The 18,396-nt window shown below is 35.0% G+C and overlaps 4 protein-coding genes across 4 annotated transcripts; 3 read left to right on the top strand and 1 right to left on the bottom strand.

The window, feature by feature from the left end:
• LOC141392590 (lipase 3-like) lies at positions 1-1,359 on the top strand. Its single transcript, XM_073965550.1, has 3 exons — positions 1-132; positions 192-917; positions 973-1,359. Exons 1-3 carry the CDS (start codon positions 1-3, stop codon positions 1,357-1,359), a joined length of 1,245 nt encoding a protein of 414 aa, XP_073821651.1.
• Positions 1,360-4,481: 3,122 nt separating this feature from the next.
• On the top strand, positions 4,482-5,848 carry LOC141392516 (lipase 3-like). Its single transcript, XM_073965475.1, has 3 exons — positions 4,482-4,613; positions 4,677-5,402; positions 5,462-5,848. The coding sequence occupies exons 1-3, from the start codon at positions 4,482-4,484 to the stop codon at positions 5,846-5,848; spliced, it is 1,245 nt and encodes a 414-aa protein (XP_073821576.1).
• A 7,916-nt stretch (positions 5,849-13,764) lies between these two features.
• Positions 13,765-15,125, bottom strand: LOC141392433 (lipase 3-like). Its single transcript, XM_073965401.1, has 3 exons — positions 14,997-15,125; positions 14,211-14,936; positions 13,765-14,151 (listed from the first exon to the last, which is right to left on the bottom strand). Exons 1-3 carry the CDS (start codon positions 15,123-15,125, stop codon positions 13,765-13,767), a joined length of 1,242 nt encoding a protein of 413 aa, XP_073821502.1.
• A 1,898-nt stretch (positions 15,126-17,023) lies between these two features.
• On the top strand, positions 17,024-18,396 carry LOC141392350 (lipase 3-like). Its single transcript, XM_073965321.1, has 3 exons — positions 17,024-17,152; positions 17,222-17,947; positions 18,007-18,396. Exons 1-3 carry the CDS (start codon positions 17,024-17,026, stop codon positions 18,394-18,396), a joined length of 1,245 nt encoding a protein of 414 aa, XP_073821422.1.

Genomic DNA, 18,396 nt, shown 5'->3' with positions numbered 1-18,396 from the left:
ATGAAGACATATTTCTGGTTAGCGGTGCTAATAGCAGCAACAGCTGTAGTTAGCTGCCAGCCAACGGCTGATATTTTGAAATATTTTCAAAATCCAGAACCCCAACTGACTTTGAGGCCCAAAATCACAACAGTAAGTATGTCTTGAAAAGGAACAAGAAACATTATTTCTAAAATTATATTTCTCAATAGGCCGATCGCATTGCCCAACATGGCTATCCGGCCGAGAAACATGAAGTCACCACCGAGGATGGTTATATTATCACATATTTCCGCATACCCTATTCCCATAAATTGCAAAATCAAAATGCCTATCGTCCCATTGTGCTGATACAGCATGGATTGTTTAGCAGTTCCGATGGTTGGATGTTGAATGGTCCTGACGATGGCATTGGCTTCATGTTAGCCGATGCTGGTTATGATGTTTGGTTTGGCAATGCTCGTGGTAATACCTACAACCGCAGACACGTCTCAAGATCCACAAATCACCCCTACTTTTGGCGTTTTAGCTGGCATGAAATTGGCCATTACGATATAGCTGCCATGATTGATTATGCCTTGGCCACCAATGGTCAAGGTCAGAAAGCCATACATTACATAGGTCACTCGCAGGGTACCACAGTGTTCTTTGCCTTAATGTCTTCACGACCGGAATACAATGAAAAAATCAAAACTGCTCACATGCTGGCCCCTGTGGCCTTTATGAGCAACATGTCCGATAAGTTGGTAAGGACATTGGCCCCCTATCTTGGACATCACAATGCCTATTCGGCATTTTTCAATGACCAAGAATTTATTCCCTTCAATGAACTCTTTACCAAATTGGGCTATAATGCTTGTGCTCCACACTCGAAGACTTATCAGCTGTGTAATAGTATAGCCTATATGGTGGAGGGTCCAGAATCCAACACTAATAGGGTAAGTTAAATATGAATATCAAGAGACACGTGATTTTCATTGCTTTCCATTTTAGACTGGCTTGGCAATTTTAGCTGAAACCCATCCTGCCGGCTGTTCCACCAATCAAATTTGCCACTACATGCAAGAACAACAGTCAGGATGTTTCTGTCTCTATGATTATGGCAGAACCAAGAATCTCCAAATGTATGGCCAAGCCACACCACCCGATTATCCTGTAGAACGTATTACCTCCGAAGTCCATTTATGGTACAGCGACAATGATACTATGGCTGCCGTGGAAGATGTTGAACGATTGGCTGAGAAATTACCCAACCGTGTAATGCATCACATGGAAGATCCCACATGGGCTCATGGAGACTTTTCCTCACATATGGAGGTCAAGAAGTATATCAACGAACCTATTATTGAAATTATGAATAATTATGAAAAGGTCATGTAAATTTTACATAAATTAAAAAATATAAAATACAAAATTGGAAATGTTTCTGAAAATTGAAAAATATTTTTTTAATACAACAAGAAGTGAATTTTTAAAAATATTTTTTTTGTTCAAAAAGAAATTTTCAAGAAATATTGTTTTAAAATTCCACAAACGTGGATTTTTTTTAAATATTTTTTCAAAATTCCACTTTACTTGGATTTTTTTAAAATTCCACAAGACGTGGATTTTTTAAATAATATTTTTTTAAATTCCACAATTAGTGGATTTTTTAAAAAATCTTTTTTTAAATTCTACAAGACGTGGATTTTTTTAAAAATATTTTGTTCAAAATTCAACAATACGTGGATTTTTTAAAAATTCAACAAGACTTGGATTTTTTAATAATATATATTTTTTTCAAAATTCCACAAGACTTGATTTTTTAAAAAATCTTTTTTCAAAATTCCACCATTTGTGGATTTTTTAAAAAAATATTTTTTCAAAATTCCACAAGACGTGGATTTAAAAAAAAAAAAAAACATTTTTCAAAATACCACAAAAAAATTTAAAAAAAATCATCAATACTCCACAAGACGTGGATTTTTTTAAAAAATATTTTGTCAATAACCCACAAGACGTGGATTTTTTAAAAAATATTTTTTAATACTCCACAAGACGTGGATTTTTAAAAAAAATATTTTGTCAATAATCCACACGACGTGGATTTTTAAAAAAATATTTTAACAATAATCCACAAGGCGTGGACTTTTTAAAATTTATTTTGACAATATTCCACAAGAAGTGGATTTTTTAAAAAAATATATTTTTTTTGTGGACGAGGATTTTTTAAATAGTTTATTTTCAAAATTCCAAAAGACGAGAATTTTTTAAATAATATTTATTTTTCAAAATTCCACAAGACGGTGGACATGAGGTTGATTTTTTTAAAAATGCCACAAGACGTTGATTTTTTAAAAAATATTTTTTGAAAACTCCACAATACTTGTATTTTTAAAAAAAAATAAATTTTATAACTTCCACAAGATATGGATTTTTTAAAAAATATTTTTTTTTTCAAATTTCCACTAGGCTTAGATTTTTTCAAATTTTCAGAGGACGTGGATTTTTTAAAAAGTATTCTTTCAAAAAACTACAAGACGTGGCTGTTTTAAAAAATATTTTTTAATATTCCACAATACTTGGACATTTAAAATCTTTTTTAAAAATTCCACAAGACGTGGATTTTTTAAAAAATATGTTTGCATAATTCCGCAAGACGTGGATTTTTTCAAAAATATTTTTCAAAATTCCACAAGACGTGGATTTTTTAAAAAAAATTCATCAATACTCTACTAGAGGTGGATTTTTTAAAAAATATATTATTAATAATCCACAAGACGTGGATTTTTTTAAAAAAAATTTTTTCAATACTCCACAAGACGTGGATTTTAAAAAAATATTTTTTCAATACTCCACAAGACGTGGATTTTAAAAAAATATTTTTTCAATACTCCACAAAACGTGGATTTTAAAAAAATATTTGTCAAAACTCCACACGACGTGGATTTCTTACAAAAAATATTTTTCAATACTCCACAAGGCTTGGATTTTTTAAAAAATGTTTTTTAAAAATTCCACAAGGCTTGGATTTTTTAAAAAATATTTTTTTTAAAACTTCAACAAGGCTTGGATTTTTTAAAAAATATTTTTTTTTTTCAAAATTTCCACAAGTCGTGGATTTTAAAAAATATTTTTTTAAAATTCCACAAGACGTGGATTTTTTAAATAATATTTATTTTTCAAAATTCCACAAGACGTGGATTTCTTAAATAAATATTTTTCAGTACTCCACAAGACGTGGATTTCTTAAAAAAATATTATTCAAAACGCCACAAAACGTGGATTTCTTAAAAAAATCTTTTTCAATACTCCACAAGGCTTGGATTTCTTAAAAAAATATTTTTCAATACTCCACAAGGCTTGGATTTCTTAAAAAAATATTTTTCAATACTCCACAAGGCTTGGATTTCTTAAAAAAATATTTTCAATACTCCACAAGGCTTGGATTTCTTAAAAAGATATTTTTTAATACTCCACAAGGCTTGGATTTTTTAAAAAATATTTTTTTTAAATTTCCACAAGTCGTGGATTTTTAAAAAATATTTTTTTAAATACCACAAGACTTGGATCTTTTAAAAAATATTTTTTTTTCAAATATCCACAAGTCGTGGGTTTTTTAAAAACTATTTTTTCAAAATTCCACAAGACGTGGATTTTTTAAAAACTATTTTTTCAAAATTCCACAAGACGTGAATTTTTTAAAAACTATGTTTTCAAAATTCTACAAGACGTGGATTTTTTAGAAACTATTTTTTCAAAATTCCACAAGACGTGGATTTTTTAAAAACTATTTTTTCAAAATTCCACAAGACGTGGATTTTTTAAAAACTATTTTTTCAAAATTCCACAAGACGTGGATTTTTTAGAAACTATTTTTTCAAAATTCCACCAGACGTGGATTTTTTAAAAACTATTTTTTCAAAATTCTACAAGACGTGGATTTTTTAGAAACTATTTTTTCAAAATTCCACAAGACGTGGATTTTTTAAAAAATATTTTTTCAATAATCCGCAAGACGTGAATTGTTTAAAAAATATTTTTTCAATACTCCACTAGACGTGGATTTAAAAAAAAATTGTCAATACTCCACAATAAAAAATATGTTTTCAATAATCAACAAGACGGGTATTTTTTTAAAAATATTGTTTAATACTCCACAAGACGTTGATTTTTTAAAAAATATTTTTTCAATACTCAACAAGACGTGGATTTTTTAAAAAATATTTTTTCAATAATCCGCAAGACGTTTTTTCTTAAACAATATTTTTTAAATTTCCCCAAAACGTGGATTAAAAAAAAACATTTCTTCATAAATCCACCTTGCAATGATTTCAACAATTTATACCCGTGGGAAGATTATTAAATTTTAATCTAATCTTAATCGAAATAAGCAACAGTTCACCTTAGATTATGGAAATTGGTCGATAAGCCTATGCTTTTATCACCGAAAGGCAACACCAAATCTCTGAACAATGTTTTTCAATAATCCCCAATGCCAGTCTCTGGTAAAATTGTATACAATGAAGACGTGCCTTTGGATTTCGTTGTTTGTGTTAGCCATTGCCGGTGTTAAGGCTCAGCCCACTGTGGATATTTTGAGATATTTTCAAAATCCCGAACCTCATATTACATTGAAGCCTCGAATTACCACGGTAGGGAGAATCCAGCGCCCCAATAAAGTGAATTATTATAATATTGCTTTTTCGTATTACTAGGCAGATCGCATTGCTTCCCATGGTTATCCAGCAGAAACCCATCATGTAACTACTGAGGATGGCTATATTATAACCTTGTTCCGCATACCCTATTCCCATAAACTGCAAAACGAAAATGCCCATCGGCCCATAGTCCTCATACAACATGGTCTGCATAGCTGTTCGGATGCCTGGATGGCTGTGGGTCCAAATGATGGCATTGGTTTTAACTTAGCTGATGCTGGTTATGATGTTTGGTTTGGCAATGCCCGCGGCACAACTTATGGTCGTAATCACACCACGCGTTCCACAAATCATCCTTACTTTTGGCGTTTTAGTTGGCATGAAATTGGTCTTTATGATATTACGGCAATGATCGATTATGCATTGACCACCAATGGTCAGGGACAAAAGGCCATTCACTATATAGGCCACTCCCAAGGTACAACAGTGTTCTTTGCCTTGATGTCTTCACGCCCGGAATATAATGAAAAAATCAAAACTGCCCACATGTTGGCCCCGGTGACCTTCATTAAACATATGTCGGATAAATTCACCACAATCCTAGCACCATTCTTGGGCCATCACAATACCTATTCAGGCTTCTTTGATAGCCAGGAATTTATACCACACAATGATCTCTTCATAAAATTACTTTACAATGCCTGCGAACCGAATTCGATATTACATGATTTTTGTGGTACAATAGCATATATGGTTGAGGGTCCACAGAGTAATATGAATATGGTAAGTTGATCCTTACATTTTATATATGATTTGGTTAAATTGATTCTCCTCTTTTGTAGACCGCTTTACCCATCATCTTGGAAACCCATCCTTCGGGTGCCTCCACTAATCAAATGTGTCACTATATGCAGGAACAACAGTCTGGTTGTTTCTGCCTCTATGACCATGGTAGAACGAAGAATATGCAACTTTATGGGCAACCTACACCCCCAGATTATGCTCTAGAGAAAATTACCTCTGAAGTTCATTTGTGGTATAGTGACAATGATGCCTGGGGACATTGGGAAGATGTTGAACGTTTGGCCGGCAAATTGCCAAATCGTATAATGCATCACATGGAGGACCCCACCTGGTCCCATAATGATTTCGCAGTACACAAAGAGATCAAGAAATATATCAGTGATCCGATTGTAGAAATTATAAACAATTATGAGAAGGATTTGTAAAAATTTCGAAATAAAAGAAGTGACCAATTAGCGTGAATTTTTAAAGAATATTTTCTGAGGGTCTGTGACGCCAATAAGCGTGGATTTTTAAAGAATATTTTCTGGTTCTGTGACACAAATAAGGAGGATTCTTAAAGAATATTTTCTGAGGGTCTGTGACACCAATAAACGTGGATTTTTAAAAAATATTTTCAGAGGGTCTGTCACAGCAATAAGCGTGGATTTTTAAAGAATATTTTCTGAGGGTCTGTGACGCCAGTAAGCGTGGATTTTTAAAGAATATTTTCTGGTTCTGTGACACCAATAAGCAGGATTTTTAAAGAATATTTTCTAAGGTATGTGACACCAATAAGCGTGGATTTTTAAAGAATATTTTCAGAGGTTCTGTGACAGCTTATTGCTGGATTTTTAAAGAATATTTTCAGAGGGTATCCGACGCCAATAAGCGTGAATTTTTAAAGAATATTTTCAGAGGGTATCTGACACCAATAAGCGTGGATTTTAAAGAATATTTTCTGAGGCTCTGTGACACCAATAAGCGTGGATTATTAAAGAATATTTTCTGAAGGTCTGTGACACCAATAAGCGTGGATTTTTAAAGAATATTTTCTTAGGGTCTTTGACACCATTAAGTTTGGATTTTTAGGAATATTTTCTGTGTCTCTGTGACGCCAATAAGCGTGGATGTTTAAAAAATATTTTCTGAGGCTCTGTGGCACCATTAAGCGTGGATTTTTAAAGAATATTTTCTGAGGCTCTGTGACACCAATAAGCGTGAAGTTTTAAAGAATATTTTCTGAGGGTCTGTGACACCAATAAGCGTGGATTATTAAAGAATATTTTCTGAGGGTCTGTGACACCAATAAGCGTGGATTTTTAAAGAATATTTTCTGAGGGTCTGTGACACCAATAAGCGTGGATTTTTAAAGAATATTTTCTGAGGCTCTGTGACACCAATAAGCGTGGATTTTTTAGGAATATTTTCTGTGGCTCTGTGACGCCAATAAGCGTGGATGTTTAAAAAATATTTTCTGAGGCTCTGTGGCACCATTAAGCGTGGATTTTTAAAGAATATTTTCTGAGGCTCTGTGACACCAATAAGCGTGAATTTTTAAAGAATATTTTCTGAGGGTCTGTGGCACCAAGAAGCGTGGATTTTTAAAGAATGTTTTCTGAGAGTCTGTGCTACCAATAAGCGTGGATTTTTAAAGAATATTGTCTGAGGCTCTGTGACACCAATAAGCGTGGATTTTTAAAGAATATCTTCTGAGGGTCTGTGAGACCAATAAGCGTGGATTTTTAAAGAATATTGTCTGAGGCTCTGTGACACCAATAAGCGTGGATTTTGAAAGAATATTTTCTTAGCGTCTGACACCAGTACGCGTGTATTTTTAAAGAATATCTTCTGAGGGTCTGTGACACCAATAAGCGTGGATTTTTAAAGAAAATTTTCTGAGGCTCTGTCACACCAATAAGCGTGGATTTTTAAAGAAAAATTTCTGAGGCTCTGTGACACCAATAAGCGTGGATTTTTAAAGAAAATTTTCTGAGGCTCTGTCACACCAATAAGCGTGGATTTTTAAAGAAAATTTTCTGAGGCTCTGTCACTCCAATAAGCGTGGATTTTTAAAGAAAATTTTCTGAGGCTCTGTCACACCAATAAGCGTGGATTTTTAAAGAAAATTTTCTGAGGCTCTGTCACACCAATAAGCGTGGATTTTGAAAGAAAATTTTCTGAGGGTCTGTGAGACCAACAAGTGTAGATTTTTAAAGAAAATTTTCTGAGAGTCTGTGAGACCAATAAAACGTGGATTTTTAAAGAAAATTTTCTGAGAGTCTGTGAGACCAAAAAATGTGGATTTTTAAAGAATATTTTCTGGGGATCTGTGCCACCAACAAGCATGGATTTATAAAGAATATTTTCTTAGGGTCTTTGACACCATTAAGCTTGGATTTTTAAAGAAAATTATCTGAGGGTCGGTGACACCAATAAGCGTGGATTTTTAAAGAATATTTTCTGAGGGTCTGTGACACCAATAAGCGTGGATTTTTAAAGAAAATTTCTGAGGGTCTGTGACACCAATAAGCGTGGATTTCTAAAGAAAAATTCTGAGGGTCTGTAACACCAACAAATGTGGATTTTTAAAGAATATTTTCTGAGGGTCTGTGACACCAATAAGCGGGATTTTTAAATAATATTTTCTGAGGGTCTTTGGTACCAATAGGCGTGGATTATTAAAGATTATTTTCTGAGGCCCAGTGACACCAATAAGCGTGGATTTTTAAAGAATATTTTCTGAGGCCCAGTGACACCAATAAGCGTGGATTTTTAAAGAATATTTTCTGAGGCTCTGTGACACCAATAAGCGTGGATTTTTAAAGAATATTTTCTGAGGCTCTGTGACACCAACAAGCGTGGATTTTTAAAGAATATTTTCTGAGGCTCTGTGACACAAATAAGCGTGGATTTTTAAAGAATATTTTCTGAGGCTCTGTGACACCAACAAGCGTGGATTTTTAAAGAATATGTTTTGAGGCTCTGTGACACCAATAAGCGTGGATTTTTAAAGAATATTTTCTGAGGCTCTGTGACACAAATATGCGTGGATTTTTAAAGAATATTTTCTGAGGCTCTGTGACACCAATAAGCGTGGATTTTTAAAGAATATTTTCTGAGGCTCTGTGACACCAATAAGCGTGGATTTTTAAAGAATATTTTTTTAAGGTCTGTGACACCAATAAGCGTGGATGTTTAAAGAAAATTTCTGAAATCTGTGACACCAATAAGCGTGGATTTTTAAAGAAAATTTCTGAGGGTCTGTGACACCAATAAGCGTGGATTTTTAAAGAATATTTTCTGAGGCTCTGTGACACCAATAAGCGTGGATTTTTAAAGAATATTTTCTGAGGCTCTGTGCCACCAATAAACGTGGATTTTTAAAGAATATTTTTTGAGGGACTGTGACAGCCATAAGCGTGGATTCTTAAAGAATATTTTCTGAGGCTCTGTGACACCAATAAGCGTGGATTATTAAAGAATATTTTCTGAGGCTCTGTGCTACCAATAAACGTGGATTTTTAAAGAATATTTTTTGAGGGACTGTGACAGCCATAAGCGTGGATTCTTAAAGAATATTTTCTGAGGGTCTGTGGCACCAATAAGCGTGGATTATTAAAGAATATTTTCTGAGGCTCTGTGTTACCAATAAACGTGGATTTTTAAAGAATATTTTCTGAGGCCCAGTGACACCAATAAGCGTGGATTTTTAAAGAATATTTTCTGAGGCTCTGTGACACCAATAAACGTGAAGTTTTAAAGAATATTTTCTGAGTGTCTGTGACACCAAAAGCGTGAAGTTCTAAAGAATATTTTCTGAGGGTCTGTGACACCAATAAGCGTGGATTATTAACGAATATTTTCTGAGGGTCTGTGACACCAATAAGCGTGGATTTTTAAAGAATATTTTCTGAGGCTCTGTGACACCAATAAGCGTGGATTTTTTAGGAATATTTTCTGTGGCTCTGTGACGCCAATAAGCGTGGATGTTTAAAAAATATTTTCTGAGGCTCTGTGGCACCAATAAGCGTGGATTTTTAAAGAATATTGTCTGAGGCTCTGTGGCACCAATAAGCGTGGATTTTTAAAGAATATTTTCTGAGGGTCTGTGGCACCAATAAGCGTGGATTTTTAAAGAATGTTTTCTGAGAGTCTGTGCCACCAATAAGCGTAGATTTTTAAAGAATATTGTCTGAGGCTCTGTGGCACCAATAAGCGTGGATTTTAAAGAATATTGTCTGAGGATCTGTGGCACCAATAAGCGTGGATTTTTAAAGAATATTTTCTGAGGGTTTGTGAGACCAACAAATGTGGATTTTTAAAGAAAATTTTCTGAGGCTCTGTGGCACCATTAAGCGTGGATTTTTAAAGAATATTTTCAGAGGGTATCCGACACCAATAAACGAGAATTTTTAAAAAGTATTTTCTGAGGCTCTGTGGCACCAATAAGCGTGGATTTTTAAAGAAAATTTTCTGAGGCTCTGTGACACCAATAAGCGTGGATTTTTAAAGAAAATTTTCTGAGGCTCTGTGACACCAATAAGCGTGGATTTTGAAAGAAAAATTTCTGAGGGTTTGTGAGACCAACAAATGTGGATTTTTAAAGAAAATTTTCTGAGGGTCTGCGAGACCAACAAGTGTAGATTTTTAAAGAAAATTTTCTGAGAGTCTGTGAGACCAATAAAACGTGGATTTTTAAAGAAAATTTTCTGAGGGTCTGTGAGACCAACAAATGTGGATTTTTAAAGAATATTTTCTGAGGATCTGTGCCACCAACAAGCATGGATTTATAAAGAATGTTTTCTTAGGGTCTTTGACACCATTAAGCTTGGATTTTTAAAGAAAATTATCTGAGGGTCGGTGACACCAATAAGCGTGGATTTTTAAAGAATATTTTCTGAGGGTCTGTGACACCAATAAGCGTGGATTTCTAAAGAAAAATTCTGAGGGTCTGTGACACCAATAAGCGTGGATTTTTAAAGAAAATTTTCTGAGGGTCTGTGACACCAACAAATGTGGATTTTTAAGGAATATTTTCTGAGGGTCTGTGGCACCAATAAGCGGGATTTTTAAATAATATTTTCTGAGAGTCTGTGACACCAACAAATGTGGATTTTTAAGGAATATTTTCTGAGGGTCTGTGGCACCAATAAGCGGGATTTTTAAATAATATTTTCTGAGGGTCTTTGGTACCAATAAGCGTGGATTATTAAAGATTATTTTCTGAGGCCCAGTGACACCAATAAGCGTGGATTTTTAAAGAATATTTTCTGAGGCCCAGTTACACCAATAAGCGTGGATTCTTAAAGAATATTTTCTGAGTCTCTGTGACACCAATAAGCGTGGATTTTTAAAGAATATGTTTTGAGGCTCTGTGACACCAATAAGCGTGGATTTTTAAAGAATATTTTCTGAGGCTCTGTGACACCAATAAGCGTGGATTTTTAAAGAATGTTTTCTGAGGATCTGTGACACCAATAAGCGTGGATTTTTAAAGAATATTTTTTGAGGGTCTGTGACACCAATAAGCGTGGATTTTTAAAGAAAATTTCTGAGGGTCTGTGACACCAATAAGCGTGGATTTTTAAAGAAAATTTCTGAGGGTCTGTGACACCAATAAGCGTGGATTTTTAAAGAAAATTTCTGAGGGTCTGTGATACCAATAAGCGTGAAGTTTTAAAGAATATATTCTGAGGGTCTGTGACACCAATAAGCGTGAAGTTTTAAAGAATATATTCTGAGGGTCTGTGACACCAATAAGCGTGGATTTTTAAAGAATATTTTCTGAGGCTCTGTGACACCAATAAGCGTGGATTATTAAAGATTATTTTCTGAGGCTCTGTGTTACCAATAAACGTGGATTTTTAAAGAATATTTTCTGAGGGTCTGTGGCACCAATAAGCGTGGATTATTAAAGATTATTTTCTAAAGCTCTGTGGTACCAATAAACGTGGATTTTTAAAGATTATTTTCTGAGGGTCTGTGCCACTAATAAGCGTGGATTTAAAAAGAATATTTTCTTAGGGTCTTTGACACCATTAAGCGTGGATTTTTAAAGAATATTTTCTGAGGGTCTGTGACACCAATAAGCGTGAAGTTTTAAAGAATATTTTCTGAGGGTCTGTGAGACCAATAAGCGTGAAGTTTCAAAGAATATTTTCTGAGGGTCTGTGACACCAATAAGCGTGGATTTTTAAAGAATATTTTCTGAGGCTCTGTGACACCAATAAGCGAAGATTTTTAAAGAATATTTTCTGAGGGTCTGTGAGACCAACAAATGTGGATTTTTAAAGAATATTTTCTGAGGGTCTGTGAGACCAATAAGCGTGGATTTTTAAAGAATATTTTTTGAGGCTCTGTGACACCAATAAGCGTGGATTTTTAAAGAATATTTTTTGAGGCTCTGTGACACCAATAAGCGTGGATTTTTAAAGAGTATTTTTTGAGGCTCTGTGACACCAATAAGCGTGGATTTTTAAAGAATATTTTTTGAGGCTCTGTGACACCAATAAGCGTGGATTTTTAAAGAATATTTTTTGAGGCTCTGTGACACCAATAAGCGTGGATTATTAAAGATTATTTTCTGAAGCTCTGTGGTACCAATAAACGTGGATTATTAAAGATTATTTTCTGAAGCTCTGTGGTACCAATAAACGTGGATTTTTAAAGATTATTTTCTGAGGCTCTGTGCCACTAATAAGCGTGGATTTATAAAGAATATTTTCTTAGGGTCTTTGACACCATTAAGCGTGGATTTTTAAAGAGTATTTTCTGAGGGTCTGTGACACCAAAAAGCTCGGATTTTTAAAGAATATTTTCTGATGGTCTGTGACACCAATAAGCGTGAAGTTTTAAAGATTATTTTCTGAGGGTCTGTGCCACTAATAAGCGTGGATTTATAAAGAATATTTTCTTAGGGTCTTTGACACCATTAAGCGTGGATTTTTAAAGAATATTTTCTGAGGGTCTGTGACACCAAAAAGCTCGGATTTTTAAAGAATATTTTCTGAGGGTCTGTGACACCAATAAGCGTGAAGTTTTAAAGAATATTTTCTGAGGCTCTGTGACACCAATAAGCGTGGATTTTTAAAGAATATTTTCTGAGGCTCTGTAACACCAATAAGCGTGGATTATTAAAGAATTTTTTCTGAGGCTCTGTGACACCAATAAGCGTGGATTATTAAAGAATTTTTTCTGAGGCTCTGTGACACCAATAAGCGTGGATTTTTAAAGAATATTTTCTGAGGCTCTGTGAGACCAATAAGCGTGGATTTTTAAAGAATATTTTCTGAGGCTCTGTGACACCAATAAGCGTGGATTTTTAAAGAATATTTTCTGAGGCTCTGTGACACCAATAAGCGTGGATTTTTAAAGAAAATTTCTGAGGGTCTGTGGCACGAATAAGCGTGGATTATTAAAGATTATTTTCTGAGGGTCTGTGCCACCAATAAGCTCGGATTTTTAGAGAATATTTTCTGAGGGTCTGTGACACCAATAAGCGTGAAGTTTTAAAGAATATTTTCTGAAGGTCTGTGACACCAATAAACGTGAAGTTTTACAGAATGTTTTCTGAGAGTCTGTGCCACCTATAAGCGTGGATTTATAAAGAATATATTCTGAGGGACTGTGACACCAAAAAGCTTGGATTCTTAAAGAATATTTTCTGAAGGTCTGTGACACCAATACGCGTGGATTTTAAAGAATGTTATCTGAGAGTCTGTGCCATCAATAAGCGTGGAATTTAAAGAATGTTTTCGGAGAGTCTGTGCCACCAATAGGCGTGGATTTATAAAGAATATTTTCTGAGGGTCTGTGCCACCAATAAGCGTGGATTTTTAAAGAATATTTTCTGAGGGTCTGTGACACCAAAAAGCTCAGATTTTTAAAGAATATTTTCTGAGGGTCTGTGACACCAATAAGCGTGAAGTTTTAAAGAATATTTTCTGAAGGTCTGTGACACCAATAAACGTGAAGTTTTACAGAATGTTTTCTGAGAGTCTGTGCCACCTATAAGCGTGGATTTATAAAGAATATATTCTGAGGGACTGTGACACCAATAAGCGTGGATTTTTAAAGAATATTTTTTGAGGGACTGTGACACCAATACGCGTGGATTTTAAAGAATGTTATCTGAGAGTCTGTGCCATCAATAAGCGTGGAATTTTAAAGAATGTTTTCGGAGAGTCTGTGCCACCAATAGGCGTGGATTTATAAAGAATATTTTCTGAGGGTCTGTGACACCGAGCGAGGATTTTTAAAGAATGTTTTCTGAGTGTCTGTGCCACCAATAAGCGTGGATTTTTAAAGAATATTTTCTGAGGATCTTTTGAATGATTTTTATTTACAGTTTTCATATTTTTTACATATTATTTTCATAGTTTTGCATAATTTCCACAATGGGGTCGTTGACGTATTTCTTAACCTCAATGTGCATGTTAAAATCACCATGAGCCCAGGTAGGATCCTCCATGTGATGCATTACACGATTTGGTAGTATATCAGCTAAACGTTCAACATCTACCACAGCCGCCATTTCATCATTGTCACTATACCACAAATGTACCTCTGCGGTTATCTTATCTAAAGGATAATCTGGAGGTGTGCTCTGCCCATAAATTTGCATATTCTTCTTTTCACCATGATCATAAAGGCAGAAGCGACCTGACTGTTGTTCTTGCATATAGTGGCAAATTTGATTGGTGGAAGCACCGGCTGGGTGGGATTCCAACATGATGGGTAGAGAAGTCTAGACGCAAAGAAGGAGTTAGTAGTTATGTGGGTTATAGATAAAATTTTGGAACTTACCATATTCACATTACTTTCCGGGCCCTCATACAAATAGGCTATGGCACCACACACTGCATTTAGTCTCGAATTTGGTTGGCAGGCATTGTAGAGAAGTTTAGTGAATAGCTCATTGTGTGGTATAAACTCTTGACTATCGAAAAATGCCGAATAGGTATTGTGATGCCCAAGGAAGGGAGCCAATGTCCTTACCAACTTATCTTCCATGTTGCTCATAAAAGCCACTGGGGCCAACATGTGAGCAGTTTTAATTTTCGCATTATACTCCGGACGAGAAGCCATCAAGGCAAAGAACACTGTGGTCCCCTGCGAGTGGCCTACATAATGTATCGACTTTTGTCCCTGGCCATTTGTAGCCAAGGCATAATCAATCATGGCAGCTATATCGTAATGGCCAATTTCATGCCAGCTAAAACGCCAAAAGTAGGGGTGATTTGTGGAACGTGAGATGTGTTTGCGGCCATAGGTTGTGCCACGCCCATTGCCAAACCAAACATCATAACCAGCATCAGCTAACATAAAGCCTATGCCATCATTTGGCCCAATACCCATCCAGGCATCGGAACAGCTAAACAGGCCATGTTGTATCAGCACAATGGGACGATAGGCATTTTGATTTTGCAATTTGTGGGAATAGGGTATGCGAAAAGCTGTAACAACATAACCATCATCAGTAACAATTTCGTGGGTTTCGGCTGGATAGCCATGTTGGGCAATGCGATCGGCCTATAGGAAACAGAATTCTTTATAGAAATAGGTCTTACACTTATCACTTAATTTCCCTACCGTGGTTTTCTTGGGCAATAATGTAATCTTTGGATCTGGATCTTGGAAATAACGCAAAATATCGACGATGGGCTGAGCCTCAACACCGGCAATTGCTACCAGCAATGCCAACCAGAGACACGTCTTCATTTTTCACAATTAATGCAAAGACTGGCAGGGGGAATATTTAAAATTTTTATTTTGTATGATTGTTAAAAATATAAAATTATCAGCAATTAACCACTTTGAATAGCCTGGACGAATCACCATTCCGCAGATTCAAAAACAAACTATTGATTAGATTAAGATTTAAATTATTTCTGGGTAAGCATAAATCAAATATTTCGATAGATTAAAAATGCAGTGACTTGCATGTCCTATCTGCCCCATGCAACAGGGAGATATTAAAAATATTTTATTCTAAATATTTCGGCCCTTAAGCGTGGATTTATTGAAAATATTTTATTCTAAATATTTAGGCCCGCCCTTAAGCGTGGATTTATTAAAAATATTTTATTCTAAATATTTAGGCCCGCCCTTAAGCGTGGATTTATTAAAAATATTTTATTCTAAATATTTAGGCCCGCCCTTAAGCGTGGATTTATTAAAAATATTTTATTCTAAATATTTAGGCCCGCCCTTAAGCGTGGATTTATTAAAAATATGTTATTCTAAATATTTAGGCCCGCCCTTAAGCGTGGATTTATTAAAAATATTTTATTCTAAATATTTAGGCCCGCCCTTAAGCGTGGATTTATTAAAAATATTTTATTCTAAATATTTAGGCCCGCCCTTAAGCGTGGATTTATTAAAAATATTTTATTCTAAATATTTAGGCCCGCCCTTAAGCGTGGATTTATTAAAAATATTTTATTCTAAATATTTAGGCCCGCCCTTAAGCGTGGATTTATTAATAATATTTTATTCTAAATATTTAGGCCCGCCCTTAAGCGTGGATTTATTAAAAATATTTTATTCTAAATATTTAGGCCCGCCCTTAAGCGTGGATTTATTAAAAATATTTTATTCTAAATATTTAGGCCCGCCCTTAAGCGCGGATTTATTAAAAATATTTTATTCTAAATATTTAGGCCCGCCCTTAAGCGTGGATTTATTAAAAATATTTTATTTTAAATATTTAGGCCCGCCCTTAAGCGTGGATTTATTAAAAATATTTTATTCTAAATATTTAGGCCCGCCCTTAAGCGTGGATTTATTAAAAATATGTTATTCTAAATATTTAGGCCCGCCCTTAAGCGTGGATTTATTAAAAATATTTTATTCTAAATATTTAGGCCCGCCCTTAAGCGTGGATTTATTAAAAATATTTTATTCTAAATATTTAGGCCCGCCCTTAAGCGTGGATTTATTAAAAATATTTTATTCTAAATATTTAGGCCCGCCCTTAAGCGTGGATTTATTAAAAATATTTTATTCTAAATATTTAGGCCCGCCCTTAAGCGTGGATTTATTAAAAATATTTTATTCTAAATATTTAGGCCCGCCCTTAAGCGTGGATTTATTAAAAATATTTTATTCTAAATATTTAGGCCCGCCCTTAAGCGTGGATTTATTAAAAATATTTTATTCTAAATATTTAGGCCCGCCCTTAAGCGTGGATTTATTAAAAATATTTTATTCTAAATATTTAGGCCCGCCCTTAAGCGTGGATTTATTAAAAATATTTTATTCTAAATATTTAGGCCCGCCCTTAAGCGTGGATTTATTAAAAATATTTTATTCTAAATATTTAGGCCCGCCCTTAAGCGTGGATTTATTAAAAATATTTTATTCTAAATATTTAGGTCCGTCCTTAAGTGTGGATATTTTAAAAATATTTTAACGCTCTGAAACTTACTGCATTTTCTATCAATCCTAATCTCAGGATTATTTAAATCGAAAACATATTTAAATATCTAATCTTATCAAACTCCCCGAATTGGCTAATTTTTTATAATGTTTTATTTTTATCGATAGAAAACAAATTCTGGCCCAAAAATAACACCAACAAGCAACCCGAATAACAGTCAATAAAGATATTTTGTGCAATGAAGACGTGTTTGTGGATTGCATTGCTTGTTGCAATTGCTGGGGTTGGTGCCCAGCCCACCGAAGACCTTTTGCGTTACTTGCAAGATCCTGATCCTCAACTTACTCTTAGGCCTAAAATTACCACGGTAAGGAAGAAACAGAACAAAAAATCCGATTTCAAATATCCCCACTGATTTCTTTTTTAATTCGAACAGGCCGATCGCATTGCTTCCCATGGTTATCCAGCTGAAACCCATCAGGTTGTCACCGAAGATGGTTATAATATTACCCTCTTCCGCATACCCTATTCCCATAAATTGCAAAATCAAAATGCCCATCGGCCCATTGTCTTGATACAACATGGCCTGTTTAGCTGCTCCGATGCCTGGATGTGTACTGGTCCCGATTCCGGTATTGGTTTCATGTTAGCTGATGCTGGTTATGATGTTTGGTTTGGCAATGCCCGTGGAAACAGCTATAGCCGTAATCACATTTCCAGATCCACAAATCATCCCTACTTTTGGCGTTTTAGTTGGCATGAAATTGGCTACTATGATATTGCTGCCATGATTGATTATGCCTTGGCCACCAATGACCAGGGCCAAACGGCAATACATTATATAGGGCACTCGCAGGGTACCACAGTGTTCTTTGCCTTGATGTCTTCACGTCCGGAATACAATGCGAAAATTAAAACTGCTCACATGTTAGCCCCGGTGGCTTTCATGAGCAACATGTCCGATAAGTTGGTAAGGACATTGTCCCCCTACTTGGGTCACAACAACATCTATGCGGCCTTTTTCAAGGATCAAGAATTTTTACCACACAATGATCTGTTTTCAAAGTTGCTTTATAATGCCTGTGCTCCACACTCGAAGCTATATGGTTTGTGTAATAGCATGTCCTATATGGGTGAGGGTGTTGAACAGAATGTCAATATGGTAAGTTGTAAGATCTTCTGGGACCAATCACATATTCAGTTTTGATTTTCTTTCATTAGACCGCCTTACCCATTATGATTGAAAGCCATCCCGCCGGCTGTTCGACCAATCAAATTTGCCACTATATGCAGGAACAACAGTCGGGTTGCTTCTGTCGCTATGATCATGGCAGAACTAAAAATATGGAAATATATGGCCAACCAACACCACCAGATTATCCCGTAGAAAAGATAACATCTGAAGTCCATTTGTGGTATGGTGACAATGACACCATGGCTGCTGTTGAGGATGTTGAACGTTTGGCTGAAAAACTACCCAATCGTGTAATGCATCACATGGAAGACCCAAAGTGGGCTCATGGGGATTTCTCACTGCACAAAGAAGTCAAAAAGTTCATCAATGACCCCATTATTGAGATTATGAATAAGTATGAAAATAATATTATGTAA

This window comes from Musca autumnalis, unplaced genomic scaffold, assembly GCF_047663935.1.
Source record: "Musca autumnalis isolate F117 unplaced genomic scaffold, ASM4766393v1 scaffold_1, whole genome shotgun sequence".
Lineage (NCBI taxonomy): Eukaryota > Metazoa > Arthropoda > Insecta > Diptera > Muscidae > Musca > Musca autumnalis.
The sequence above is the reverse complement of the archived record's forward strand: the minus strand, read 5'-3'. Positions and strand labels throughout refer to the sequence as shown.